The sequence below is a fragment of the Bipolaris oryzae genome (genome assembly GCF_000523455.1).
Source record: "Bipolaris oryzae ATCC 44560 unplaced genomic scaffold scaffold_11, whole genome shotgun sequence".
NCBI lineage: Eukaryota > Fungi > Ascomycota > Dothideomycetes > Pleosporales > Pleosporaceae > Bipolaris > Bipolaris oryzae.
In genome coordinates, this window is record NW_006911287.1 from 255,682 (window position 1) to 281,320 (window position 25,639).

General features: G+C 51.5%; 12 protein-coding genes across 12 annotated transcripts; 7 read left to right on the forward strand and 5 right to left on the reverse strand.

Annotated features, from left to right (window-relative positions):
• Positions 1-213: 213 nt before the first annotated feature.
• Positions 214-1,899, forward strand: COCMIDRAFT_22726 (uncharacterized protein; the record flags this gene model as incomplete). Its single annotated transcript, XM_007685559.1, has 2 exons — positions 214-630; positions 697-1,899. 2 exons carry the CDS (start codon positions 214-216, stop codon positions 1,897-1,899), a joined length of 1,620 nt encoding a protein of 539 aa, XP_007683749.1.
• Positions 1,900-2,169: 270 nt separating this feature from the next.
• On the reverse strand, positions 2,170-3,750 carry COCMIDRAFT_83964 (uncharacterized protein; the record flags this gene model as incomplete). The annotated part of the gene is made up of 2 exons (XM_007685630.1): positions 2,170-3,608; positions 3,657-3,750. 2 exons carry the CDS (start codon positions 3,748-3,750, stop codon positions 2,170-2,172), a joined length of 1,533 nt encoding a protein of 510 aa, XP_007683820.1.
• A 676-nt stretch (positions 3,751-4,426) lies between these two features.
• Positions 4,427-5,332, reverse strand: COCMIDRAFT_1586 (uncharacterized protein; the record flags this gene model as incomplete). The annotated part of the gene is made up of 1 exon (XM_007685535.1): positions 4,427-5,332. One exon carries the CDS (start codon positions 5,330-5,332, stop codon positions 4,427-4,429), a length of 906 nt encoding a protein of 301 aa, XP_007683725.1.
• A 513-nt stretch (positions 5,333-5,845) lies between these two features.
• COCMIDRAFT_22728 (uncharacterized protein) lies at positions 5,846-6,971 on the forward strand (the record flags this gene model as incomplete). Its single annotated transcript, XM_007685560.1, has 2 exons — positions 5,846-6,838; positions 6,963-6,971. 2 exons carry the CDS (start codon positions 5,846-5,848, stop codon positions 6,969-6,971), a joined length of 1,002 nt encoding a protein of 333 aa, XP_007683750.1.
• Positions 6,972-9,979: 3,008 nt separating this feature from the next.
• On the forward strand, positions 9,980-10,434 carry COCMIDRAFT_32969 (uncharacterized protein; the record flags this gene model as incomplete). Its single annotated transcript, XM_007685582.1, has 5 exons — positions 9,980-10,020; positions 10,074-10,111; positions 10,166-10,236; positions 10,289-10,375; positions 10,426-10,434. 5 exons carry the CDS (start codon positions 9,980-9,982, stop codon positions 10,432-10,434), a joined length of 246 nt encoding a protein of 81 aa, XP_007683772.1.
• Positions 10,435-10,899: 465 nt separating this feature from the next.
• Positions 10,900-11,466, forward strand: COCMIDRAFT_1590 (uncharacterized protein; the record flags this gene model as incomplete). The annotated part of the gene is made up of 3 exons (XM_007685536.1): positions 10,900-11,033; positions 11,090-11,230; positions 11,283-11,466. The coding sequence occupies 3 exons, from the start codon at positions 10,900-10,902 to the stop codon at positions 11,464-11,466; spliced, it is 459 nt and encodes a 152-aa protein (XP_007683726.1).
• A 354-nt stretch (positions 11,467-11,820) lies between these two features.
• On the forward strand, positions 11,821-14,128 carry COCMIDRAFT_83909 (uncharacterized protein; the record flags this gene model as incomplete). Its single annotated transcript, XM_007685631.1, has 8 exons — positions 11,821-11,908; positions 11,961-12,048; positions 12,103-12,178; positions 12,229-12,522; positions 12,574-12,846; positions 12,903-13,314; positions 13,364-13,875; positions 13,928-14,128. 8 exons carry the CDS (start codon positions 11,821-11,823, stop codon positions 14,126-14,128), a joined length of 1,944 nt encoding a protein of 647 aa, XP_007683821.1.
• A 301-nt stretch (positions 14,129-14,429) lies between these two features.
• Positions 14,430-15,626, forward strand: COCMIDRAFT_1592 (uncharacterized protein; the record flags this gene model as incomplete). Its single annotated transcript, XM_007685537.1, has 1 exon — positions 14,430-15,626. The coding sequence occupies one exon, from the start codon at positions 14,430-14,432 to the stop codon at positions 15,624-15,626; it is 1,197 nt and encodes a 398-aa protein (XP_007683727.1).
• A 341-nt stretch (positions 15,627-15,967) lies between these two features.
• Positions 15,968-16,899, reverse strand: COCMIDRAFT_22732 (uncharacterized protein; the record flags this gene model as incomplete). Its single annotated transcript, XM_007685561.1, has 3 exons — positions 15,968-16,233; positions 16,298-16,774; positions 16,839-16,899. The coding sequence occupies 3 exons, from the start codon at positions 16,897-16,899 to the stop codon at positions 15,968-15,970; spliced, it is 804 nt and encodes a 267-aa protein (XP_007683751.1).
• Positions 16,900-21,210: 4,311 nt separating this feature from the next.
• COCMIDRAFT_84010 (uncharacterized protein) lies at positions 21,211-21,366 on the forward strand (the record flags this gene model as incomplete). The annotated part of the gene is made up of 1 exon (XM_007685632.1): positions 21,211-21,366. One exon carries the CDS (start codon positions 21,211-21,213, stop codon positions 21,364-21,366), a length of 156 nt encoding a protein of 51 aa, XP_007683822.1.
• A 618-nt stretch (positions 21,367-21,984) lies between these two features.
• On the reverse strand, positions 21,985-22,179 carry COCMIDRAFT_84004 (uncharacterized protein; the record flags this gene model as incomplete). Its single annotated transcript, XM_007685633.1, has 1 exon — positions 21,985-22,179. One exon carries the CDS (start codon positions 22,177-22,179, stop codon positions 21,985-21,987), a length of 195 nt encoding a protein of 64 aa, XP_007683823.1.
• Positions 22,180-22,362: 183 nt separating this feature from the next.
• On the reverse strand, positions 22,363-25,610 carry COCMIDRAFT_1594 (uncharacterized protein; the record flags this gene model as incomplete). Its single annotated transcript, XM_007685538.1, has 4 exons — positions 22,363-23,425; positions 23,477-25,327; positions 25,396-25,450; positions 25,541-25,610. The coding sequence occupies 4 exons, from the start codon at positions 25,608-25,610 to the stop codon at positions 22,363-22,365; spliced, it is 3,039 nt and encodes a 1,012-aa protein (XP_007683728.1).
• Between the last annotated feature and the right edge of the window lie 29 nt (positions 25,611-25,639).

The following is a 25,639-nucleotide window of genomic DNA, read 5'->3' on the forward strand; positions in this document are numbered from 1 at the left end:
ATCGTCAACGAGCCTTTCTCTAACAGCCGTTGCACTTGTCCAAGTGGAGAAGCATCACTGCAAAACTAAGAGACGGCTCCCGTGGAGCGTGCCAAATAGCCTTTCATGCTTAGTCGACCTGTCTTGCCTTAACTCCCCGCAAGAAAATATAAGTACTGAAGAGGCAGGCAGGCACTATCATTCTCATCATCTCCATAATCACGGACTGCCAAAATGCACAACACTGTCCTGCTAGCCCTGTGGGCTGGCGTCTCTTTTGTACTATACAAGATCGCATGTTCAATCATTCTTTCCCGAAAGCGTGCCGCCACGGCCGGCCAATTGGGCTGCCTACCCGCCCCTCCTTTGGAGCTGGTGCCGTTTGACCCTCTTGGGTTACACAACATTGGAATGTTGATCCAGGCGGACAAGAACGCCCTTGTTCCTCAATGGATGCAAGAGCGCCACAGGCGAGCTTGTGCCAAGGCTGGCAGGGAAATCACTACATTTCATCAGAACGTCATGGGCGGCGAGAACTACTTTACCATTGAGCCAAAGAACATTCAAGCCATTCTGGCAACCCAGTTCAAGGACTTTGGACTTGGAATCGTCCGAAACAGAAACTTCTCCCCACTCCTCGGCCACGGCATTGTAAGTGGTCAACTTCTTTGATCCATACACCCAATGACATGTACACCTCACTAACAATAAATACAGTTCTCTACAGATGGCGAAATATGGGCAGGTTCGAGAGCCCTGCTTCGACCTCAATTCGCGCGGGACCAAGTCAGTGACCTAGAGCTCGAAGAACAACATGTCCAGCACCTACTACAGGCAATCCCCAAAAACTCCAACGGCTGGACCGACGTCACCGACATCCAGCCTCTCTTCTTCCGCCTAACCATCGACTCGGCCACTGAATTCCTCTTCGGCGAAAGCGTCGACTCGCAGCTCTCCGCCCTCCCAGGCTACAAATCCAACCGCGCCCCCTTCGCCGTCAGCGAGCAAGACTTCGGCATAGCCTTTGACAGAGCCCAAGCCCAAATCTCTACCGCCACCCGCTTCGGCGATGCCTCCTGGCTCGTCTTCAGCGGCGACAGGTCGCACATCCAACGCTGCCACAGCTTCATCGACCACTACGTGCAACTCGCCCTCTCCAAAGACAAATCCCGCCCCCACTCGCCCTCGTCAGACAAGAAGCAAAAATACGTCTTCCTCGACGCCCTCGTAGAATCCACCCGCGACCCCGTCGAACTCCGCACACACCTCATCTCCATCCTCCTCGCCGGCCGCGACACCACCGCCTCGCTCCTCTCCTACATCTTCATGTGCTTCGCCCAGCACCCACACGTCTACCAGCACCTGCGCACCATTGTCCTCTCAACCTTTGGCACCTACTCTTCGCCGCAAAACCTCACCTTCGAAGCCCTCAAATCCTGCACGTACCTCCAATGGGTCATCAATGAGACGCTGCGCCTCTACCCCGTCGTCCCCGTCGACGGCCGCCGCGCCCTCCGCGACACCACCATCCCCACGGGCGGCGGCCCGGACGGCACAGCCCCAATCTTCGTCCACAAGGACACCAATGTAGAGTATAGCGTGTACGTTATGCATCGCCGCAAAGATCTCTGGGGCCCGGACGCGGACAAGTACCGGCCTGAGCGTTGGGATGGCAGGAAAGCCGGCTGGGAGTACCTACCGTTCAACGGCGGCCCGAGGATTTGCATTGGCCAGCAGTTTGCGCTGGTTGAGGCGGCGTATACGGTTGTGAGGTTGACGCAGAAATTCGAGCGCATTGAGAGTGCGGGCAATTTGTGGGATCCCGTCGAGAAGGGAGGAGAGGGCATCATCAAGCACAACTTGAGTTTGACAATGTGTCCTGATGGAGTCAAGTTGAGGATGAAGGAGGCGGCGGAGTAAAAAAAAAGGGGAGGAGAGAAATGGGTAGGATATAGATGCCTGGGTGGTTTTTGTTGTTTTTCTTCTTCTTGTTCTTCTTTTCATGGTTTTTTTTTGCATTGCGGGGATATGTTGGATGAAATGATGAACTCGTCCTTTGCCTTTGCTTTTCAGTCTGGTCTAGTATAGTCTTATATCTTAGTCCTGCATGAAAAAAAAAACACAGTCACATATATCAACATCGATATTCTCCATTGTGAAAACCCCATTAATCTTCCCACATCTCATCTCTTATAGCTCGCTCTGGTCAACTTCCTCCTGGCTCGCCTCTGAACTAGCAGCCCACCCATTCGCAATCAGCTTGGCAACATTCTTGCCGCTCAAAGCACTAGTTTCCATGGTGCTAATGAAGCTCTCAATCCCACTGGTATACCAAAGCCCATCGTCAAGCTCAATCTCTTCAAAAGTGACACGTGGGTATTCCCGAGGATACGAATGCCAAATCTTGTGGTGGATCCAACTAACATTTCCATTGGCGTCGCCGTGCTCAGCTTCCTCGTCCGAGACATCGGCGCTAAGGATGTGGGAGAGAAAGGTAGCGTTGACGCGGGACGGAGAGAAGATCTTGTAGATGTATTCGTGTCGGGCTGGTGATGCTCGCTTGTTGACGCCGGTACCAGTGATGGAGATGCTGTAGAATTTGGGGGAGCCGGCTCCGTCTACAACTTGTTCGCCTGGGGGTAGAGTGGTAAGGATGGCTGTTGGTACAGGCGACTTGACATCTAGATTGAAAGCCGCTTGGCTGAGTTGAAATGGTGTCGCAAAGAGCGTTGTGTATAGCTTCGCGTATGGAATCTCATCAGGAATGTGCTTTGGCGCGGGTTCGATGACAAGATCCGAATATTGTAGAGGCGATGCGAGGATAACCTCGTCGAAAGAGGATGTTCCTCCTCCACTAGTGGCGATCTTATAACTGCCATCGGTCTGCTTTGAGATGCGGTTGACAGTTGTGTTAAGATGGACGTTCGCGCCAGAAGTCTTCAGCATGTGAGCGAAAATCTTCCAGTTTCCACCTTCAATTTGCATGGCTCCGTTAGTAGCCATGCATACCATTGTCTCCAAGCCATGAATGTATGGAAGATTGGAGGCGTAGTTGACGCGAGTGCTGGCTTGAATGATTTCTTTTGAGAAGGCCTCTCCAATCCCATTCGCCTTGAGGTATTGTTCGCCCGTGACTCCTGTGGCTTCCAGCAGACCCACACTCTCAACGACAGCACTAAGACTCTTCCACGGAAATACCGGCTCATCGTACATAGTCAAGAACTTGCCGACGGCACTTTTCATCAGCCTGTTGGTCCAAATTGGTGCAGCACCATATTTCCAGAGTATCTTCCCAAGACTCCACCAACTATCTCCCGAGTTCACAATTACAACGAATTCCTTGCCATTCCAAACACCGAGGTCTGGTAGGTTGAGTTCCTCCGCAAATTCCCGGACATTCGTAGAAAGGTTGAAGTCTTCCATGGCCTTGACCATTATGTGGTTGATTTGCACGAATATGGAACCTCCAAGCTCAATGGAAACAGCCTTGTCATCCCACGGGTGGACAGTCGTCGTGCGACCGCCAACATAACCGTTGCGCTCGAATACGGTAATGTTTGTAGGTGTCTTCGCCTCGGCGGCATACTGGGCGAGATGGTAGGCAGCGGATGAGCCAGCTGCTCCAGCACCTGTTCCGAGTCAGCTCTGGATAGATTTGGTTTGAGTATACAACATACCTATGATGGCAACCTGCTTTGGGCGGGGAGGCGTATCGCTAGTGGTGAGAGCGCCTGCGAGCGGCAGCAGCGGAGCAACGCGCAAGAACCGCATCGTATTAATCTCGTACTTTGGTAAAAAAGTAGAGATGATGAATCAGCTGAGGATATTTCTTCGGGAGCTAGAAGAGTAAGGGGCTTCAAGTATGCCCGCAGGTCATTGTAGTATCCTAGGAAGCTGAACTGTCGCGAGCAATGACGAGGCCGGGGGAGCAGGGATCAGCCACTGTCAGCATCCCCGTAGCAACTCTATTGTACCACTATCAGGGCATCTTCTGAAACATCTTGGGCGAAGGCTCATCTGGACTGCCTCGACCATGTTTATCGCCATGCAACATAATGAACACGTACATTGAGACGTGTCAAAGTTGGCCCAACAAGGTGCGCGCTTTCACGTGCGCGCTCGGATTCCCTGTGGGCGGAGTGGAGTTAGGCACGGGAAACTACTACTAACTCCGCGCCATTTTGGAGAGCACACAAAGGATGAAGTACCGCATGAATATTGAAGAGCTGATTTGAGAGAAATCTAACAATGAAATAAACTGGGAAACAAACTCCCGTATGAGATATGCCAAAAATAATAATAGCCGTTCAAACGCCTAGCGCCGTTAATCCAACCTGTACTTGTGCATCGCTCATCATAAATATCGTGAGATGGTCATCACCCAGGCGGCAGTCTACCTCGAGCCTTGCACATTTACCGGACATTACATTACTTCTTCATCCCATCATCATATGGCAAACTTGACTGTTCGCCTCGTCTCTACTTTCTTCATGGACATTACTTCGCGCTCGACTGTACCCTCTCTCGATGGTGTGGCTCGAACGCCTCTGAGGCGTCTTTCGCTACGCCTGGCTCTTGCTTCTCTGGTTTCTCTTAGTTTCCATTCGTTCAGTTGTTGCCGTCGCTTTTGCGACCTTGCATAGGCCAGGGCGGGCGTAGGTTTGAATCCAATACCGTTGATGCCGGTGCCGTCATCGTCGGGGTCGGTTGACGGGTCAACAAGGTGCCCCGTAATTTCGCTGTCCTGCCACGTCAGGGTCGGCGGTGGGGGCGTCGGCGACCTCTTTCGTGCATGAGAACGTGATGGAGAGCCATGCTGCGCCTGAAGCTCATGGTCTGCAGATACATGTGGTTGCGCGGATTTGCTTGCAGGTGATGAGGCGAAGATGGTGGGTTGCGCAAAAGAGGCGATATCTGGCAACAAGCGGGGCTGGGATGACTGAGGGGTCTTTGGTATTACCCTAGAGGACTCGGCCACGGGCGTGCCAGCGCCAATATCGAAAGCATCTCTATTATTTTTGTTGTATTTGGTGGGCGTCTCTTGCACAGACTCAGTGCTCGGTCCGACAATACTGTCGACTCTGGTGGCATCGAGCTTCGGCCTCTTGCGTAGGACGTCGTCGGTGGGGGTAAGCGGGGATAGTGGTATCGCCGCAAGTGCAGTCAGAGTCATGTCTCGCAGCTGGTCGGCGACGGCATTTCGTGGGCTATCACCGCCAGAGGACGGAGCCGAAGTGTCTCGTGGGCGTGATTCCAGTGCTGGACGCAGGGCCAAGGCCGTGTTGAGTAAAGGGATGGGCGCGGGCTGGTCGCGTTTGCGCTTGGGAGATGGGTGCGCCAGTTGTGTAGGCATTTCGCCGGTGGAAGGGTTCCAGAGTTACATGGATACTATTTGTATGGAGGGTAAAAGTACTCTTTGTCTAGTTGGTGTTGTTATTGTGGTTGTCTGGGCGAAAGAAGGCGAGTCCAATTCCCACATGATCTCGCTGTTGGCTACGCGAATGTGGGGCCTGCGCACGAGCCCTGTCATAGGGCTGAGGCAACCCTGTCCTGCGTCCAACTATCGCGTGCCTATCGAATGCAGACCAGACCCGCCGTCTATCACCGGTTATGTATCTTTTGGTGTTTGTGGATGTGTAGTGATTGTATATATCGTCTACTCCCTTAATTCTGCCAGTTCGTATATCCCAGCCGTACGTAAACGGACTAGCTTATATCGCGTCCACCTAAGCTGTTGCCTGATAGTTGTCTGCAATCGCTACCAATCACATCTCTCTCTCTGGCCTAGAACCTTTCTACTTGTCATTGTGCACATAACCCTTTCGAGGTTTTGATATCGCCCCCTCACCTCCACACAGTCGCCATTATGGAGCAACAATCCATCCTCTCATTCTTGACTAAATCAAGAGCTCCCGAACGCTCCCCACGACCACAAAACTCACGCTCAGGTCACCCTTATCAAGACAACTCCAACTCAGAGTCCCACAAAAAACACCATTCCAAAGACAAAAAGCATCACAAGAGTAAACACCGCGGTCCCAATCACCGACGCAACATGGATCTCGCAAAAGTCGCAGACGAAACCAAGGCCGTCCTCCCAGACATCCTAGCAGACATCCCCAACTTCGACGCCACCAAATCCTCCCTCACCAAGCTCGACGACACAGACGCCCTATCACCGGCAGACTGTCCTAGCTTCAAGTCCAAAGCAAGCATAAAAGTCCTAGACATGGATTCCTTCGACGCAGCCCTACACCTAGATCCCACCTACACCGTCCAAAAGCACTTGACCTCCTCACCACCAACTCCGCAAGCACCCGCCTCCACCTCCATCCTCGTTCTCAACCTAGCCTCCGAGCGCTCTCCGGGTGGCGGCTGGCAAAAAGGCGCCCTAGCCCAAGAAGAATGCCTATGCTACCGCTCCTCCTTATCCCTCTCCTTACCCCGCTCTTTCTACCCTCTTCCCACCTTATCTGCAATCTATACCCCAAACGTTGTCCTCTTCCGCGATTCCATGGCAAACGGACACGCACTTTTCCCCATTGCGCAGCTGCAAGATGCGGCGAGTTTACCAGCGGTATCCGTTGTCAGCGCTGCTGCGCTACGGAAGCCCGCGCTGTCAGATGATAAAGCGACGTTTAAGCATTTGGGTGCTCGGGCGGTCACCAAGAGGAAGATTAGACTTGTGCTCCGGATAGCGGCGCGGAATGGACATAGTAGACTGGTGCTGGGTGCGCTGGGCTGTGGTGTCTTTGCCAATCCGGCTGAAGACGTGGCAAAGTGTTTTGCCGAGGTGTTTGATGAGGCTGAGTTTCAGGGTGGGTGGTGGGAAGAGGTTGTGTTTGCTGTACTAGACAACGTAAGTAGTGCGAGTGGGGAGGGGGGCAAAGATGGGAGCGGGAATTTTGGGATGTTTTATCGAAGCCTGCATAGGAAGGAGGTTTGAGACCACGAATATTGTTTTTCTTAATAGGGATATTTAGATCTGGTAGGTTGGGCATATGGCAATGGGGGTAGTCTAGTGAACACAGCACAAGATAAAACACTAGTATTTCACATATGCTCTTTATGAGATGATATATTCAATGCATCTATTTCTATTGGTATGGTTATGCACGCTAACAGTATTAAGATGTCTCCTGCTTGGCAGGTATGTGTACAGGAAAACCCGATAAACGCAAGAAGGCCATCCATTGGACCTAAAGACAAGAAGAGAGAAAAAAAGGCTAAATAATCGCACAGCATAACACTTGCCCAACACTCAAGATTTGAATGTTTTGCTCCGGCCCGCAACCTCCTTTTGCGCCCTCGGCAATCCCTTGGGCGCATCCGCCATACCTGCAAATGCTGTGAACCCCGCCTTCTTCTTCTTTTTATCTTTCTTGTCCTTCTTCTTTGCTTTTGGGTCCTCATCTTCGGCATGCAATACTGACTTGGCATTTGCATAGTCGAAAACCCCCTCATCTCCATTGCGCGCTGCAGCTTGGGCAGCTGCTTCCTCCTTCTTCTTCTGTTTCCGTGCAGCTTTCCTTGCTGCCTTTTCCCGGGCCTGGATGGCTTCTGGGCTTTCTTCAGGTGCATCCAGCATAATTTCATCCCGCGTCATTGGATCGAGAGACTGTTCAGAAGGCGCTTGCTCTTGAGCGTCACCTCGCTTTCGTTTCTTTCCTCCGCCCAAGTGCTTTACAACAAAGGTGTCGGTTCGTTGATCTTCTGCCGGTCTCATCTCCTTTGGTACAAAAGTGTGTTGCGGTTTCTCGGCCTTTGGTGTAGATGCTGCAGTTCCGTTTGCGTCGGCAAAGACTTGTGCTGTCAGAGGTGGTAGGGGAAGAGCAAGGTCAACATCGATTGTAGGGAGATTTTCCGTTGGCTGCGAGGCCTCGTCCTTTTTCCACAGCTTTCCCCAGAACTCTGAGCCTGGAGCCCGAGCAGCAGAGGTATGGATTCCTCGGGCTAGTGACGTGGTTTGACCAACTGGGGCTGGAGCATTCTTCACTGTTTCTACCGCAGTTTCTGATCCAGCTCTTTCTGCTTTTAGCATATCTTCAATAGTCTGAAGTGTTGTGTGCAATTCTGGCCCATGTAGACCTTCTTTCTTGGCCTCTACAACCACGCCAACAAGCTCCTCTGCATGAGATCGGATAATGTGTGAAACGTGCTGTATCGCGTTGAAGAGTGCGGCCTTGTCTGCTGGCATTGCGCGGGCTACGGAAAATACGGCGTGATTTGGCATGATAAATAGCGGGCTCTCATCTTCTTTCCTTCCGAGATCGTCCCTCCATCTATGCACCGCTCGGAAGACGGCAAATTGCTCAGGAGTGAATTGAACCGGGGTTCGCGAGATAAGCTTATACCAGCCACTGGATCCGAGTCCTGTTTCGCTGTCGTAGATAGGGTGTTCATAGCGCTGTAACGATGTTTCCTTAGATTTTTGAAGTACATCCTGGACCTTGTTCTTGTCGGGGTTCGAAAAGTCGGACTTCTCGATCAGCTCATTGCGCATGTTGTCGTAGATGTAGAGAAGGAAATGAGTATCTGCGCGTGCGTATTCGAAGAGCTCTGGACTGAGCGGTCTTATGCGCCAATCTGCAAGTTGGTACTGTTTCTGGGCTGTGAACCTAACGTGTCTTTCAAGCAAATAAGCTAGACTGGCTCCAGGGTAGCCCAGTGCTCGGGCAGCATGATAGGTGTCGAAGAGGCCAACAATGTAGAGTCCAAGATCGCGCTGCAGCCACATGATATCCATGTAAGCACCATGTAAAACTTTGAGAATGCTGGGATCCGCAAAGACTTCATTCAAGCATTCCAACTTTCTCCGCCAGGGTTTCAGTGTATCCACTATCCAGTCCTTGTCGCGAGTACTTATCTGCATCAACGAAACCATGCCAATATAAGAGCGATTGTCATGGTGTTCAAGATCCACGGCGATTTCCTTTGCTGTCTTCAGCTCAGAGAGCATGGTAGCCAGCGCTTCAGGCGTGTCGACTAGGGTTGCGGTTGTTGACTCAAAAGGCTTATATTGCTGCGGCTCGGCGTATTCGTAGACATTTGCTGGGTATTCGTACTGTTCGATTTCGGTTTGATAGGGGTGCGGGTATCTGCATGGGATGTTAGCGCATGGAATTTACGTGGTACTTTTGTCCTACTGTTCCCGTCCGCGCTTGTCCCTGAATGTCTTCAGACATTCTTCCAAGGGAATCTTCGCGTGCGGCTTGGATGTAACCAGTGGACGGAAGCCACCAGTCTCGTCGTTGGTCGGCACGTGCTCAAACTGGAGCTGCGGCTTTGGAATGATCTTCCTGTCGGCAATGTTGGGGCGGGGCTTCACGGCGGCCTGTACACGGGTCAGACAACGGGCCTTGCTTTGGGCGCACATGGTTGGAGATCCTACCTGTTCGCCGGCTGGGCTCAACCGCTTGACCACGCCGGTGTACTCATCCAGACTGGTGTCGGCCTTCTCAAGCAAGCTGTCGATGACATCAACAACCCCCCTCCAATTGGCGTCTATGGCTTCGACATCGGGTAGCTTGGGACCTACAGCGTCCGAGCTCGCAGCAGCATTCTGGAGAAGGCGCTGCGCGAGGTGAAGGAGGCGCGCATTTTGAGCGTCTAACTGGGTGCCAGCCTCGGGATTCAGCGACCTCTGGAAAGGGATGTCTGCTTTGCCAATGGCAGCGGCAGACCTGGTGGTTGGTTTGAGCGCGGCCGAGATCTCTGTCTGCAGTGTTTTAAAAGAGTCCATGGCGTCTCTCAGTATGCGTTCATTCTTCTGGACGGTTCTCGATAGCGTGGGCTCTGGGGGCGGCTCACTTTGACGTGGCGCGATGGGTTGGCGTGGAAAGGGTGCGCGTGTCGCAAATGGTTTGATGAAAGAAACCTTCAAATGATTTCAGAGTTAGCGCGCTTTGCTTATCGATAGCCAGGGCAGTAGCTGCAACCTTCACTCGGTCCTCCGCATGCTGCTCCGGCCCACCCATCTCACAAACATACTACAAAAAATATGTCGGCCTCATTAGCACCAGAATGCAACCAAGTCAAAGAGTGGGTGTTGTATCTGTTCATGGTTCTGCAGTCATTATGCTGATATTTGACAGGCGCTACGACAACTGCTTCCTAAAGTGGTACAGCGAGAGTACGTCACGCATCTATTGCGACTGGGAACTGGTCCTAATCAACATCTACACAGAGTTTCTACGTGGTACTGCTACAACCGATGACTGCAAACCCATCTTTGAGCAGTACGAAAAATGTCTTTCTGTCCGTACAAGTGCCCAAGATGAACTGCACTACATCTGACATGGTCTATTAGAGAGCGCTGAATGAACGAGGCATTGACAAGATGCTTAAAGAAGTGCGCGAAGACAACAAAGAAAACGATGCTGAGCATATGAAGCCTGTAAGTGTTGACGTATTCAGGTCCGAAGTATGATCTGACCGAAGCTTCAGAGTCGATGAGGATTGGAACATAGTAATTTACCGTGGTAGCATTTTTCCTTTTGCTTTTCAACTACCTCCTCCACACTCCAAAATCTATCATATTCACCAAAACCCGACCAGGGATTTGGTCCTTGAACGTATCCGGAAATTTGATTTTTTTTTAGACTCGGTGCCAAGGTGTAAGAATTCACCGACCGGCCGGGCAGTATCAACGCCAGCTTTGCCTCTTTGTACTATACTGTAGTCTTGGCATACCTATCTCATCTATATCTCTCATGCAACCGAGATATTTTAATGCCGATTTGCTAGATTCACACCTGTACAATGCGCCAAATCTGTCCGTGACGACATGGGTCCCGAACCGCCTTTGTTTCGGACCTACTATGCCCTATCCACTTTAACACTGCACTAGTTTATAAAGCTGCTCTCTTTCGCACCTTTCCTTGATGGTTTACTGTTTGCATACCCGTTTCTCTACCGAAAATGGCAACTAAAGTCGGTCTCAGCGTGCCAATGCCGCTCCTTGCTCCTGTCACTGCCACTTGGGCAGCTCCCTTCGCGGCCTACTACCTTTTCCTCCAACAGCGCATTGTAGCGAAGCGATTTGGCACAAATACGTAAGCCAAAGCTGATTGATAAATAAAGAGTGCTTGTAGACTAATCCTGGTGAAAGTGTTTTGGGTGATAAGTCGGGCACACCTCAAGGCGCACTGGACCCTCTCTTTGTAGACACACGTGCGCAAGCCAACTTTGTCGAAAACGTACCATTCATACTCTCAATTGCACTCCTCGCTGAACTCAACGGAGCCAACAGGTAATTGTGCCACGCCGATGCATGATTATGTTGAATCTAACCACAGTACCAGGACTTACCTCAGCTACGCTCTTGGTGCTCTTTTTGCTCTTCGTGTCGGCCATGTTGAGCTTGGCTTGAGGGCGCCTAGCGGGAAAGGTCCCGGAAGACCGCTTGGTTTTGTCGGCACTCAGGTGATATTAGCTGGGCTCGCTGGATATGCGGCGTACTTGGTCAAGGATTACTGGACCGTCTGAGTGACGAATGCAACAATGTGAGGATGGGCTCGGCACTTGTAGACTCCCAAAAATATATGCTGTCAGCGGAAAAGATGCACAATGAAATCCATCTCCCGTGAAGATATGCAAATGTGTACATAAGCAGGCAACGAACTCCAAGCCACATGTGAGATGCAAGCGCATTACGTAGCTGCGGCGCCAAGGCTGTTCTCTACACGCTGTGGAGCTGCTGCTGTCCCGTCCCCACCAAATCTCTGTGTACACGATATCGATTCCACCAGATACCGCAGACGCGTCCGAGCACATCTGAGTCTCCGAACCACCCGTCGCTATTGACTCGACGTCTCATTTTTGAACTTGCCCCGCGGCGCAATGGAGGCAGCGTCTGCGCGCATGGCAACCCGCGATCGCTACGGCATATACGGAGAGGCACCCACTTCACAACTGCAACGCTACATATGTACGCAACACACACCGCACCTATGTGGATGATACTGATACAAGAGGCGCAGTGCAAGCATGTGATCCGCAAAACTTTGAGCCCAATCTAGCTCTGAATCTCGAGATCACCGACCTGATCAACAGTAAGAAAGGCACAGCGTAGGATCGGAGACACCCCACCACTACACATGCACGATCCTAATGACTCTCCAGGCCCCGAGAAGCGGCCGTCACAATTGTACACTATGTCAATCACCGCAATCAGAATGTCGCCCTCCTCGCGCTCAACGTATGCCTATGATGCCCCGCCTTGAAACAGCATAGCTCACCATAACACAGCTCCTCGACATATGTGTCAAGAATTGCGGCTACCCTTTCCACCTCCAGATCAGCACCAAGGAATTTCTCAATGAGCTTGTCCGCCGCTTTCCCGAACGTCCACCTATCCACTCGTCGCGAGTACAAAACAAGATTCTCGAGCTCATAGAAGAATGGCGGCAAACTATATGCCAGACGTCGCGCTACAAGGATGACTTGGGATTCATAAGGGATATGCACAGGCTGCTGAGTTATAAGGGATACATCTTCCCGGAAGTTCGCAAAGAAGATGCTGCAGTGCTTAACCCGAGCGATGTATGTGCATGAAATTGCTCGTGATAGTCTCGTATTGCTGACGATGCGTAGAACCTCCGGTCAGCAGAGGAGATGGCAGAGGAAGAACGGGAGGCGCAATCCGCAAAGCTGCAAGAATTGATCCGTCGGGGTGGACCTGCAGACCTGCAGGAAGCCAACAAGCTTATGAAAGTCATGGCTGGATACGATACCCGAAACAAGACCGATTGGCGGGCAAAGGCTGCGGAAGAGGTTGGCAAAATACAACAAAAGGCCAGAATTCTGGAAGAAATGTTGCAAGGATACAAGCCGGGCGATCAGATCAAAGAAGGAGATGTTTTTGAAGTATGTCCGCAGTGATGGCAGTATATGGTGGCTGTTGTTTGGCTAACCCATGGCAGGAGCTGGCCAATGCCCTTCAGAATGCGCAGCCTAAAATCCAGAAGATGTGCGAGGAGGACTCCGAGGATCACGAGGCTGTGGCAAAACTCTTTGAGATCAATGACAGTATACACCGGACGATACAAAGATACAAGCTTTTCAAGAAGGGAGATATCGAGGCTGCAAACAACATTCCTCAGGGAACACTTGGTCGCAGTGGTGCTGGAGTATCTCAAGGCCCCAACAACACATTAAACCTAATTGATTTTGGAGATCCGGAACCTACACCACAAGCAGGAGGATCATCACAGGCTCAGCAACAGGCACCAGCTGCAGGCAACGCACTTGAAGATGATTTATTGGGCCTGTCATTGAGTGGAGAGGCCTACGGACAGTCTGGTAGCATAGCTCTTGGCGGTTCAAATGGTTCAGGTAAGCGGATCTAATCAAATCCTTGGTTATAATTACTAACACATCTCAGTTCTCGGTCTGTCTGGCATGGCGGCACCGCAAAAGGCAACCAACCAAGCCATAACTGATCTCTTCAATGCAGGACCAAAGTCAACTCAACCGCAAGTAGCATCGCCCCCTCCATCTTCCTTTTCAACGCCCCCCCCACAGCCGGCTCGCACACCAGACCCATTTGCTGCTCTCGCATCTACTCCTCGACAAGCCTCGCCCTTCCAGTATCAACAATCTGTTAAGCCACCAGCTGCTGCTTCTGGTGCTGTTGATCTGCTAGGAGGTGGCATCGCCGCTGCACCGGCAGTAAACCCCGCACAAAGCACGGATGCCACTAATGACGACGACGAGTGGGATTTTGCTTCATCTGTACCTGATACCTCGAAGGAATTGACTGTCACTAACACAAGCATCAACGTCCTTTTCAACATTTCGAGAGAAACAGATACAGTTCTGCTAATCCAATCACGGGTATCCAACAACACTTCTTTGCCAGTGTCTGGCTTGACATTCCAAGTGGCTGCCTCAAAGGTAAAATTGAACCGTAAGCTCTGACTTTGTGCAGTTTGCTAACAAATAGTAGGGTGCCCAACTCCAGCTTGAGCCCCAATCAGGCGTCAATCTCGGGCCCAACCAGAAATTCGGCATCACACAAAACATACGTGTGAACAACGTCCAAAGAGGTACAGGCAATAATGTGAAGATGAGGTGGAAGGCTTCGTACTCCCTTGGAGGACAGCAGAGAAACGAGATGGGTGAGATTACGAGCCTTGGAGTTCCATAGCCATTGTGATAGAAAAGATGCGTTGTTGCTTTGCGAAGGGCGCTTACCTGGACTTTCACGGTGGGAGTTGTGAAAACGAAGTTTGGTTTGTTCTGAAAAGATATCCTTCAACTCATAATATCCTTTTTTTAGTTGCGTGGTACTATGTAGGTCATCGACAAGTGTGAACGACGTCACCACGCTAGCGCCACTTATCGATTACAAAGTTATTCCACACCCTTGCCCCTCCGACCTTGTCGACTCACTCGTCGCAAATCAGACTCGCCACTCTACCTCGAATTTCAACTTCCCACAAGCCAAGATGGTTCGCCATAAGAAAGATTTCAAGGACAACAATAAGTTCAAGAACCCCGCCAAAGCACGCCCTGTCCCTCGCCCGCGCCGCGCCTCAGACGAAGAGGAGAATGACGCCGCCAACCCAAGGCCTGCTAAGCCTGAATTCAAAGCCGCATGCTGGGATCTCGGTCACTGCGATGCGAAAAGATGTTCGGGCAAGAGGCTCATGCGCCTAGGCATGATGCGCGAATTGTATGTAGGGCAGAAGTTTGCGGGTGTGGTAGTGAGCCCAAAGGCAAAGAAGATAATAAGTCGTGAAGACAAGGAATTGTTGGAGCAATATGGCGCTGCTGTAGTGGAGGCGAGCTGGAACAGGATAGACGAAGTGCCATTTGGCAGGATAGGCGGCAAGTGCGAGCGCCTACTTCCTTACCTTGTTGCAGCAAACCCTACCAACTACGGTCGGCCATGGCGACTGAATTGTGTCGAAGCGTTGGCGGCGTGCTTTTACATTTGTGGCCATCCCGAGTGGGCTGAATCGATCTTGTCGACCTTCTCGTACGGCCAGGCATTTTTGGATATCAATGCCGCCTTGCTCAAGCGCTACCTAGCGTGCGAAAATGAAGAGCAGATCAAGAAGGCCGAAGAGGTATGGCTTGAGAAGATTGAGCGCGAATACAACACAAGCAGGACTGAAAAGGAGGAAGGTGCTGAGGAAGATGAGTGGGCGGGGGGAAACATGAACAGGCGTGTTATTGACGAATCGGATGAAGACGAAGACGATGAGGATGGAGAGAGCGGGGAGGATGATGAGGAAGAAGAGAACAAGATCGATCCCAGGAATCCATACAACATCCCGGAGTCCTCGGATGATGAGGAAGAAATGGCAGAACTGAGGCGCCGTGTCCTTGCCTCCAAGCCGTTTGCAAATCCAACAAAAAAGGATGAAGATGATGAGGACGAGGATGAGAAGAAAGGACCCAAGCGTATACCCGTGGCTGAGCCTTTGCCAAAGAATGGAGTTCCTGCAGACGAGGAAGACAGCGAGCCAGGAGAAGGTGACTCGCAAGACGATGAGTTTGATAGCTTCATGGCCGCACAGCCTACAACCGACCGCACTGGAATTGAGAGCAAACAGAGAATGAAAGCCATGGACAACAAGTACAAGGCTACTTTCTCAAGTGGAAGTGTAAAGGCACCTAGCGGACGGGGATATCACTGATCATGTGACGGGCTTGTGTACACATCTATACTATGCGTATGCAAAAGAGTGCCTATAGGTTGGAAACCTACGTTTGAATATAGATCTATCTTGTTCAAGATGGTAGCTTTTCGGACTGTGGAAGTTGTGATTCTCTAGATTGACACTTGGTTCCCCATTAGGTTGCGGAGATGAGCTGATGACACGAATCAAACAGGACCACGTCACAAGGCAAGATGGAGATGCAATGGGAGATTATGAGTTTCATTTCTTCTATGGAGAAGAACGCCGATACATGCCAGCTCAAAACATTTGGAAAGGAAAAAAGAGAGAGATCATACTCTAGCACTAACCGAAGCCGCTTACATGCAAGCAGCACCGTCAATGCCAATGACCTTTCCGTTGACCCAGTCACCGTCCTGGGAAGCCAGGAAGCAGACGACGCGGGCAATGTCTATTGGCTGGCCGACACGGTTGTGAGGGGACCATGTGCAGGCGTACTCGTCGACCTGGTCGTCGGAGAGCTGGTCACCGTTGGGAATGTACTCGCGGCACACAGCGTGGTACATGTCAGTCTTGATGCCACCGGGGGCAACGCAGTTGACAGTGACCTTCTTCTCACCAGCATCTGAATACATGATTAGTACGTGATTACCCCCCACCCCCAAGTTAGGGAAGTAGAATCGACTTACCGATAGCCATGCACCTGGTGAAGGTCTCAATAGCACCCTTTGAGCCAGAGTAGACAGCGTGCTTGGGGACACCCTTTGCCTGACCGGTGATGGAACCCATGAGGATGATACGGCCACCAATCTCCATGCGCTTGTACGCAGCCTTGGCTACGAAGAACTGACCACGGGTGTTGATGGTGAAGACACGGTCGAACTCCTCGGGGGTGACATCCTTGAAGTGGCCGAAAGACACGACACCAGAGTTTGAGCAGCAAATGTCGAGCTTGCCAAAGTGCTTGACGACGTCGTCCATGAGCTTCTCAGACTCCTCGACGTTGCCGACGTTGGCCTTGAAGGCGTGGGCGTCGGAGCCGTTGCCGAGAGCCTTGATCTCCTTGACGACTTGCTCGGCGCCCTCGACAGCGTTGGCGTAGTTGACGGCGACTTTGGCGCCGCGCTTGGCGAGCTCAATGGCCATGGCCTTGCCGATACCGCGGCCTGGAGGTGTTTTGTAAGCATGATGGAGGAGGCGTATACTGGGGATTTGCTAAGAATGTCTTACCTGATCCGGTGACAACGGCGACCTTGCCGGCGAGGCTCCATGTTTGCTCGATGTTGGCCATTGTGAATGCGATGATTTGGTGATGAAAAGACAAAAGTCTATTGTTTGTTGTAGTAGATGCTGTATAGAAGAGAGAGGAGCTGTTGATGATGTGATGATATTCTACTTCTTACGGTCAAACAATGCCTCATATATACCTGCCAGTTCGCCATCCGGAACTCCAGGCGGAACAAAAAAAATGGCCCTTTGGCCATGAGCTACATTCTGTTTCTCCATTGCAAAGAGAACCGTCGCTGTTTCCCCCTCCATCACCCAGCTACACCCACCACCATCTCACACTGGCCCTCCCGGGTCCGGCACATCGCTCTCGCCCCCAAGGCTCGTGGGTCCTAGGGCTGAAACTGCGAGTGTACCTGCGCCCGCGTGCGGTTCCGTGGTGACAAGTCCCCGTAGGAGAGCCTGAGCCTCAGGGCACGAAGTCCGGAAGGAGGGGCCGAAGTGCGAAAGATGGGAATGTCCATTTTCTCATTGGATGGATGGGTTAGGCCCCCCCCGATTACATGCAACACCAAAGTTTCCATCAACTCTGTTTCCCTATGAATCAGGATTATTCTTGCAAGTACGGAAATAGAAATGGCTTTCTTAGAAAGCTATTACAGTGGGTCATATTTGAGAGTGAATTGTACAGAGTGATTGCGATACGTGAATGCCCTTGTCTCTCTCAAGATTGTCCAGACGGAAGCGGGGAAAACTTTGTGTTCCCTGGTGCGACAGCCCTGTAGGATTGTAGCATCTAACCTCCGCAGTCTACGGGACTCCGTTATCGAGGCATTGCCTTGGTGTATGTGAGCCACTCATCCATCGAGGGTCCTCCGCCTCCTACCGGTACAGCCCTGGGAATCTTACTACTACTACTGCTACTGACAATGTCATATGATCACCGTGAACCGCCATGTAGTGGTAGTCCGGTAAGCTCAGTAAGATCCGGTACCATGATTTCCCAGTAGTGCCCTCAAACTAAAGTGCTGTTCACAGCAGAGAGCTGTTCAAACCAGAGCTCATGGCTCCCCATGCATTCACGCTGATAGGGCCGCCGTTCAAACCAGCGAATTCTTGGCATTCGGATCAAAGGGCCCCGGCAAAAGGTGCGAGAGTCGTGCAATTCGGCAACGGTGATTGTTTTCCCTCTCCACGGCACTTGGTGTCGCAATGCAGTCGACAAAAGTGCTGGGTGGACTAGCTAACAACTAGTAGCGATGCCGGCGGCGGCGGGCCCATGGCGGGGATCCGCGGGTTTGTAGGCCAACTCCACTCCCCCGTCCGTGCATGTCCACCTCACTTCATCTCTTCAGTCCTGTTGCTGACGGAACTTTCTCGGATTGCTGACTGTATCCTTCTTTTGATGTTCGGAATTTCATTCTACTAACGCCTATTTTGAGTTATTGGATTCATGTGTGTATATTGAGATCGCGCCCGAATACGAGTGTCTGCGAGGGCTAAGTGGTAGTGAGAGCGAGCTGGATTGCTTTCATCCAGATTACAGACGCATGGAATGTGGTGGGAAAGATAATGGATATGCTACGTGACGTGGCCGGCACTTTTATTTCACGTTTGGTGGGTGTCCAAATGCGTTCTGCTGTTTTGACGACAGCAATACAACAACCTCGGGCCTGTGATCATCCTTAGGGATAGCATTGGTTCTCGAGCGCATGCCACGTGTATTTACCATGCGAGTACATGTCACTTCGACATGAATACCATCAACATCTCGCTGCAGCATCCGCGGAAGTACCCGCAACCTTGTATACAAGCTCCGGCACAGTAGCATGCGTAAAGGCCGATGACCATACCAAAAATGACATAGGCTTTACCACAATGTCAAAGCTCTGAAAAGGCAGCATGAAGCATTGTGCGTCCATGCTGTGTAATGCAGGATATCATTTAACAAAATGGCAACACATATTGGCCTTTGTACCACGTCGTACCAGACCGTACTTCACGTAGCACGCAATCGATTCGCCCATCGTACCGCATCACTTTTCTAGCAACAGCAATCCAACCCACCAACCACCTAGAACCCCGCCTCATCATTGTCAAATTGGCACACAGACAGCCCGTTGAAAGCGGCTGTACACCAAAAAACGTCTCGCCCAACGTCTTCGTGGTGTCATGCATGCTACACGGACCAAGATACTTTCGCTCCCCCCTCCACCCGTAGCACACTCTTACCCCAACTACTCAGATGGAGAGAGCAGGAAAAACAGGGTTCCACCGATCAACGCAGTTCACGATTCATTTCCCCGCCTAACCCATCATCCTGTAACGGGTATATCCCGGAGTCGATCGCAGCGTATAACCCCCATATCCCATACCGTTTTCCCATGCACCGGTAATGCCCTCGTGTATACCTACTTACCATCCCACCTCACAACCCATATACCGTTGCCAAGTCAACATGTAGAATCCCCTCGTCACAAAGTCCAATGTAGTAGTATAATCAAAAAACCATGATACACATCTACCCCATGTCCTCTCCGCACTTCAAACCAACGCCCCATTCGGGCTCGACCCGAAAATCGCCGCCGGTACTCCGTCTACCAACACGCCCAAGCCCATGCGCGGCGGCCTTGGCTAGCCCGCGGGGCGGGCAAAACCGCAGCGATCTGCGCCGGGGTTGGCGGTTCGGAGGGGGAGGACATAACTTACATCTGGTTTATGCCGATACCTATCTCTTCACATATGCCTACTACCTTCTTTCTTGGGATAGTGTGGGTGGAGGCGTTGAGGATACGAATGTAGGTTCGCTTGTGTTTTACTTGTAGGAATATACGATTCATGATGATACCTCCGGTCTTCTGGGAAAGGAAGGAGGGGAGAGGAGTGGCCACGGATGGGTAGCTGGGCTGGGCTGGGCAAACGGCGGGCGGCGGGCGGCGGAGGACGGTGGGAGTAATGTCCGACTTGCCGACCGTTTGTTTACTACTACTGTACTTTCTTTTCCTATTTTATCTTCGTGGGAAGAGGGGAGAGAGGAATGAGGTGGGTAACTACGGGCTTTATGGCGTTGGATGCCTTACTGGTACGTAGTAAATTCTCTGGCTTCAGCCGAGGAATCTAGGATGCAGGACGTTAGTCCCTCTTTTCCCCTCTCTCTTTCTCTCTGTCCATCGGAGACTGAAAACGGGAAATGGCCGATGGGTGAGGGTGGGCGGGTGGGCGTTCTGCGTGTTCGCTTCTTTTCTTCTTCTTGGTTGTCGTGTTGCCTGAAATACGTACCCTACGTACTACGGGGATTGCAATGCGGGCAGCCGTGGTCTTGGCGTTTTGTTGTCGTGGATTATTTAGCGTGCAAGATGCGAGAGCGGAAGAAAGAGAAGGCAGAGTGACGAAATTGTGTATGGCGTCTTTTTGCTGCTCGCTCTTTTACGAGGAGGCGGCGTTAGCTGGTTTCATGTCTCTAGGTGCGTTGGGGGTTGCTGGGCAACTTGTACACGAAGAACGACGTCAGAGGGAATGCCCAGGCGTAGACTTGAAAAGACGCGTGGTCGCTGGATGCAAGAGAAAAAAAACAGCCAGTCAGCTTTGAATTTGGCCAGCGTATCTCCGGATGATTTTTGAACGCGTAAGCTTAAATGCCAAAAGCAGGCTTCATGCAGCAAAGCACAGGTTGTCTGTTGTCCTCCGGGGGGATTTATTCTCTCTGCATACCATTTTGGTTGACACCGGAACATCATTACTGCATATGAAGCTCGTAATCAACTAGATATGCCCAGTAAAAGTATGTAGTGTAGATTGGTGCTGCGTTCGGGGAATGACATGGGCATTCTCCGATCTGCAGTTTCCCAGAGAGTTAGCCGGCATCAAGTGGGCGGGTGGTTGTACTATCCAGTTGGTTGGATTTCTTTGCAAACGACCAATACGAGCGTTGGTCCAAGTTATCCGAAAAGCTTGCTGACTGGGGTAGTGGATCGATCAACGAACAGACTGGCTAGTATAGTATGGATAGTGGAGGGATGAGGCGGGTGTCTTAATGGTGTGACGACGTGTGTACCCGAGTGAGTAGCGTAGCATAGCGTCCGGGAAGAGGAGAGGCGAAAAATGATCTAGGTAAAGGATCGAAGGGGGCGGAGGGGGGGACGTGCCTTATGACGCCTTGCCTCGCATTATGCTCCACACAAGTGTCTCGTCACTAACGCTTTGAAAAGAGGGGTGAAATGGTTGCAGGTAGGGTTCTTTGTCCGGAACCCAAGTGCCTTGCTCACCCCTTTTCACCGATCCTGTGCTGGATTTATATACCCCGTGCTGCTAGTCAGTTCACTGCCAAACCGTGATCCGAATTCCGGTGTCGACAATATCCCAGAGACTGATCAAAATGCCTACCCCATCTGTTCAAACGGCTGAGAAGGAACACCCCGCCGCCACTGCCGGTCTCGTCATACCCACATATGATACCACACGCGTCTCTTATTCGACCCCGCCAGCCATGAAAAGCCTCACAACTACCCAAGACACCAATTACCACTCGTGAACCACCAACGCGCCCCATGCTTGGCCAACATGTATCTGAAACAGGTGAACGCCAAAGAAAAAGAAAATAACGCCCAAAAGGCATGTTTGCAGATGATCTAGGACGGAACGGTTCAGTCAAGGGTGTGGGCGAATGAACAAACGAGGAGGTATAAGAGTGCAATGAGGGAGCGACCAGTTCGACTGGTCATTCCTTTTGTGGAGGACGACACTGATTGATCAAAAAATGCACCGGAGCGTTCCCGCATCTACGAATGAGATGCAAGAAAAGGAGGAGATGGTTCAGGCAGATGAACGTGGTCAGCCTTTTCTGCTCAAGACAATCGACACTGGTCTATACTTCACTGGTACCAACAAACATTAACCGAATCTAGTAAGATGGAAGAGAAAGATGCATTGCCTGGTTGAAGGAATACTGTTCGGTACGCAGTAAGTAAACTAAACTGAAAGCAAAGGTCGGCCTACTTACCGTCGTCAACCCTCAATGATTGAGACGATATGCCATAGCATCACTGATTCTCATTCGGCACGGCACCCCTCATCACCGGTCGCACTCGACACATGCACGGCCAACGTTAATGCTCATCCACGATTTGGTAAGTGTAATTCATCATCCAATTTATGTACCATACATTACTAACGTGCCCATTCTAATTGTATAGCACTGACATTTGATATGCCACTCGTTCCCAGCATAAGCAGGCCTCCAGGCCAGATTCCGAAATGATAAAGCCGAGACCCGAAGCCAGAACAACGCCGTTGTGGATGCCTTGTTGAAAGCCGAAGCGAATCGCGTACACCGCCTTTCAGTCATCTCGAAAGTACGCTGTGACGCGGAATACTGATGGATGTGACATCTTCTAAGTGCTGGAAAACAAAAAACGACACAACAGAAGATGAGACAACGCCGAAGACGCCCGCTAAGCACACTTCAACTCGCTCCATGCGAGGATATGGCCGGAACATGAATGGAAAAAAACAGAATTTATCGTATCTTCTAACCGCGCGCAAGCTTCTGCAGCTTGCTACGGATGCCGTCGGAAAATCTAGTAGCGACACCCTCATCAATAACATCAACACAATGCGAGAGGACAGCGAAACCGTTGTCCAGAGGAACAGGTGTACCGTCACGCTTGGTAAGAGTAGGAATACCATCTCTTCGCGACATGTATCGCAGTATGGTAGGATGATCGGCAGGAAGACGATCAACTGAGAATGCAGCATTGGGCGGTTGTTGCTGATACGCATTTTGCTGGTTGGGACTCAGCGATTCTTTCTGGTTCAGAGAGTCGGTCCAGACAATGAGGGCAGCGCGGTATACGGCGCCTGCCCACCATGGAGGGCGGATGCCTCGTGGCATGTCGCGGATCAGACGGAGGACTTGGCCAGCGTGCGTGATGGCTTCTTGGACATCTGATAAACACTTCTTATGCATCCAGACCATCTGCTGGTACGAGCCATCGATGCCTTCGCGACGCGCAAGACGCTCTATTTCTGGAAAGTTGGAAACAGCATTCATGCTGATGAGGTGGAACATGACGAGGTTGGCTTGCATCATGGGGCAGATTGGGTTAGCCTTCATGTACCGCTGGGCGAGATCGAACCAGCGACCCAGCAGCGCTTGCACTTCTTCCAGGCGCACGCGTGTCGATGCTGCAGTGAGGGCCCGATTGCGCGATCGCGATGCTACGCTATCAGAGAAGCAGCTGAGGAGTTGGCAGTACTGGCATACAAGGGTCTGCAGGGGATGCAGCAGCAGGCGCAAGTGCATGGGTGTAAGGTGGATCTCCTGCACGTCTTGGACAACAATCTCGTCATCCAGGAAGTAGCGGAAAAGATCTCGGAGACTCGGTGGCCTCGCTCCTGAGCCTACGGATGAGTAGCCGTTGGAGAACTCATGTACTTGATTGAACATGTCGGACCACTCTGAAGCAGTCTGCGCTTGCCACAGACGATCGGAATCTGGCATGGAAGCGCCAAACTCGGTGACTGAGAACAGCGGCGCTGTGTCATGGAAGAGTGAGAGGTCTTGGTCGACCATGACCCAGGAATAGATGAGGCTAGGGGTAATGATTAGTAAGTCATGGCATGTGACTAGATCAGAGACTTACCGGCTGCGGCTTTCCTGCTGAAGCCAGTCCTTCCACAGCGAGTCCGTCGTTGATGTTCCATTCATATGAGGCGTTGATGGCGGGCGAACATCCAGAATACCAGAATGTCGCAGCATCGAGAAATACATACCGCGCTGTCCCATGGCAATGTCCATCTGCCACTTGTCGCCACTCCACGCCGCTTGAACAGTGAAGAGAAGGGCTGCACGCAACACAATGGGATCGCCGGCCATGATGATATTCTTCTCAATGAGATCGAAGAGTGATATGCGACAGGCTTCGGTAAATCCACCAGTCAACCACCTTGCTTCTATCGATGGAATCGTCATGGCACCCTGTGCAATCATCATGAGAATGAGCAAACTTGATGCCTTGTCATTGTAATTTTGCATCAGCTCATTCGTATCCAGCACGCCCCTCGCAGAGGTGGGATAGTAACGTTCGAAAGAGTTGGCATATGACTTGAGGAAGTACTCTAGGACGCGAGCAGGTGGCAGAAGAACAAAGTTGGAGTGGGAGGCGGTTGAGCCAGGGGACTCACCGCTACTCGTGGTGCTGCTCCCTTCTTTGTGGATGTCAAGAGCCTTGTGGAGGAAGCTTTGAGTGATGGCGAGCAGCTTGTCACGCGTCGACTCTTGCAACTTGGACACTGCTATGCGTCCTCCTTGCTGAAAGTCGGATTCATCCCATGAAGGGGTCCAACTACTCCACGCTTCGTGGTTCTTCAGGCTCAGCTCCAGACGCTCAAGATTTAACCTCGCAGTGCGCGGGCAGGAACTCGAGGCAATGGAGGGAGTACAACGGAACACGGTCCAGCCATCTTGGGCGGCGATGATTGCACCCAGGTCAGGGACGCCTGCATCTGCTATGGAAGATTGTCTATTTGATGGGTAGAACATTGCGGCAGAACTACCGATTTGGAGGTCTGAAAAGGATTCGTCTACTCGAGGTGTTGGTGCGTGGGCGAATGTTTGTGCCGGCGACATTTCGGGTATCATCCCAAGGATGCCTTCTGGTGGAGGACCCATGGACATGTCCATGCCCATTGACATCATTAGTGATGGATCTAGTCTCATGGGGTCGAAACCAGTATCCATGGGCATGTTGTGCCATGGATCCATCATGAACTGTGGGCTCTCGTTATCACCCTGGTCTCGTACTGTCCGTACGAAGTCGTCGTATCCAGACATGGGCGTTGAAGAGACAAAGCTATTCATGCCAGTGACTGGCGTGGGCAATGGCGAGAGAAGAGAAGGCGCTTGGGAGAGTGCGTGTGAGGGTGACTGATCGAAGAATGGCGGTGTGTTGGTAAGTGGTAGATGGAGAGTCTTCTCCTCAGGGCTGATGTGTGATGGCGCCTGAACTGACTGGGAAATTGACGGGTTTCGTGAGTGAGATGCTGATGGAGATTGAGATTGCCGTTGAGATGAAGGCTGGCCATTGGATAGCTGAGGTTGTTGATGGATCTGAGCAGGAGAAGACTGGGCAGTCGGTTGTTGTGATTGCGGTTGAGATTGAGATTCATGGTTGGGAGAAGTGTTGCCAGAATTGTTTTGGTTCTCGGTGGTGCTGCCGCTTTCACTGGAGTCACCACTGGTAGCTTCAGCAGGACCACCCACCCGCTGGACGCCTTTGGACGCCCGCCTGGTGGGACGCAGTGTGCATTTCAAGTTTCGCTGAGCACATCGGGTGCAAGGGAATTTCTTATCGCACTTGGTCTTCGTCTTTGCACAGTTGCTGCAGGCAATGGGTGTGCGGCCGGCTGACTTGGGTATTATCCCTTGCGGTGGAAGACCTTCTTCGTTATTTTGGTTACGGCCGTGGACGGTATAATGCCTCTGCAAAAGGTCTCTGTGGGCACATCAGCAGCTCGATCTTCGATAAGAGCATGGAAAAAGAGCACGGCTGGAAGAACGTACCGTCGAGCGAAGCTCATATGGCAGGTAAAGCACTTGAATGGCTTTACATTGGTGTCTGCTCATCAAAAAAGTGGTTAGTGATAGCCCTGTGTGATTCTTTCTGGTACGATTCTACCGGGGCGATGAAGAACGAAGAGCGACTTACGAGTAAGGATGTGACGTTCCAGATGCTCGTCTCTGGTGAACGACTGTCCACAATATGTGCAGAAGACCATTTTTGGGTTATCCGGGTCGAATGCTTACT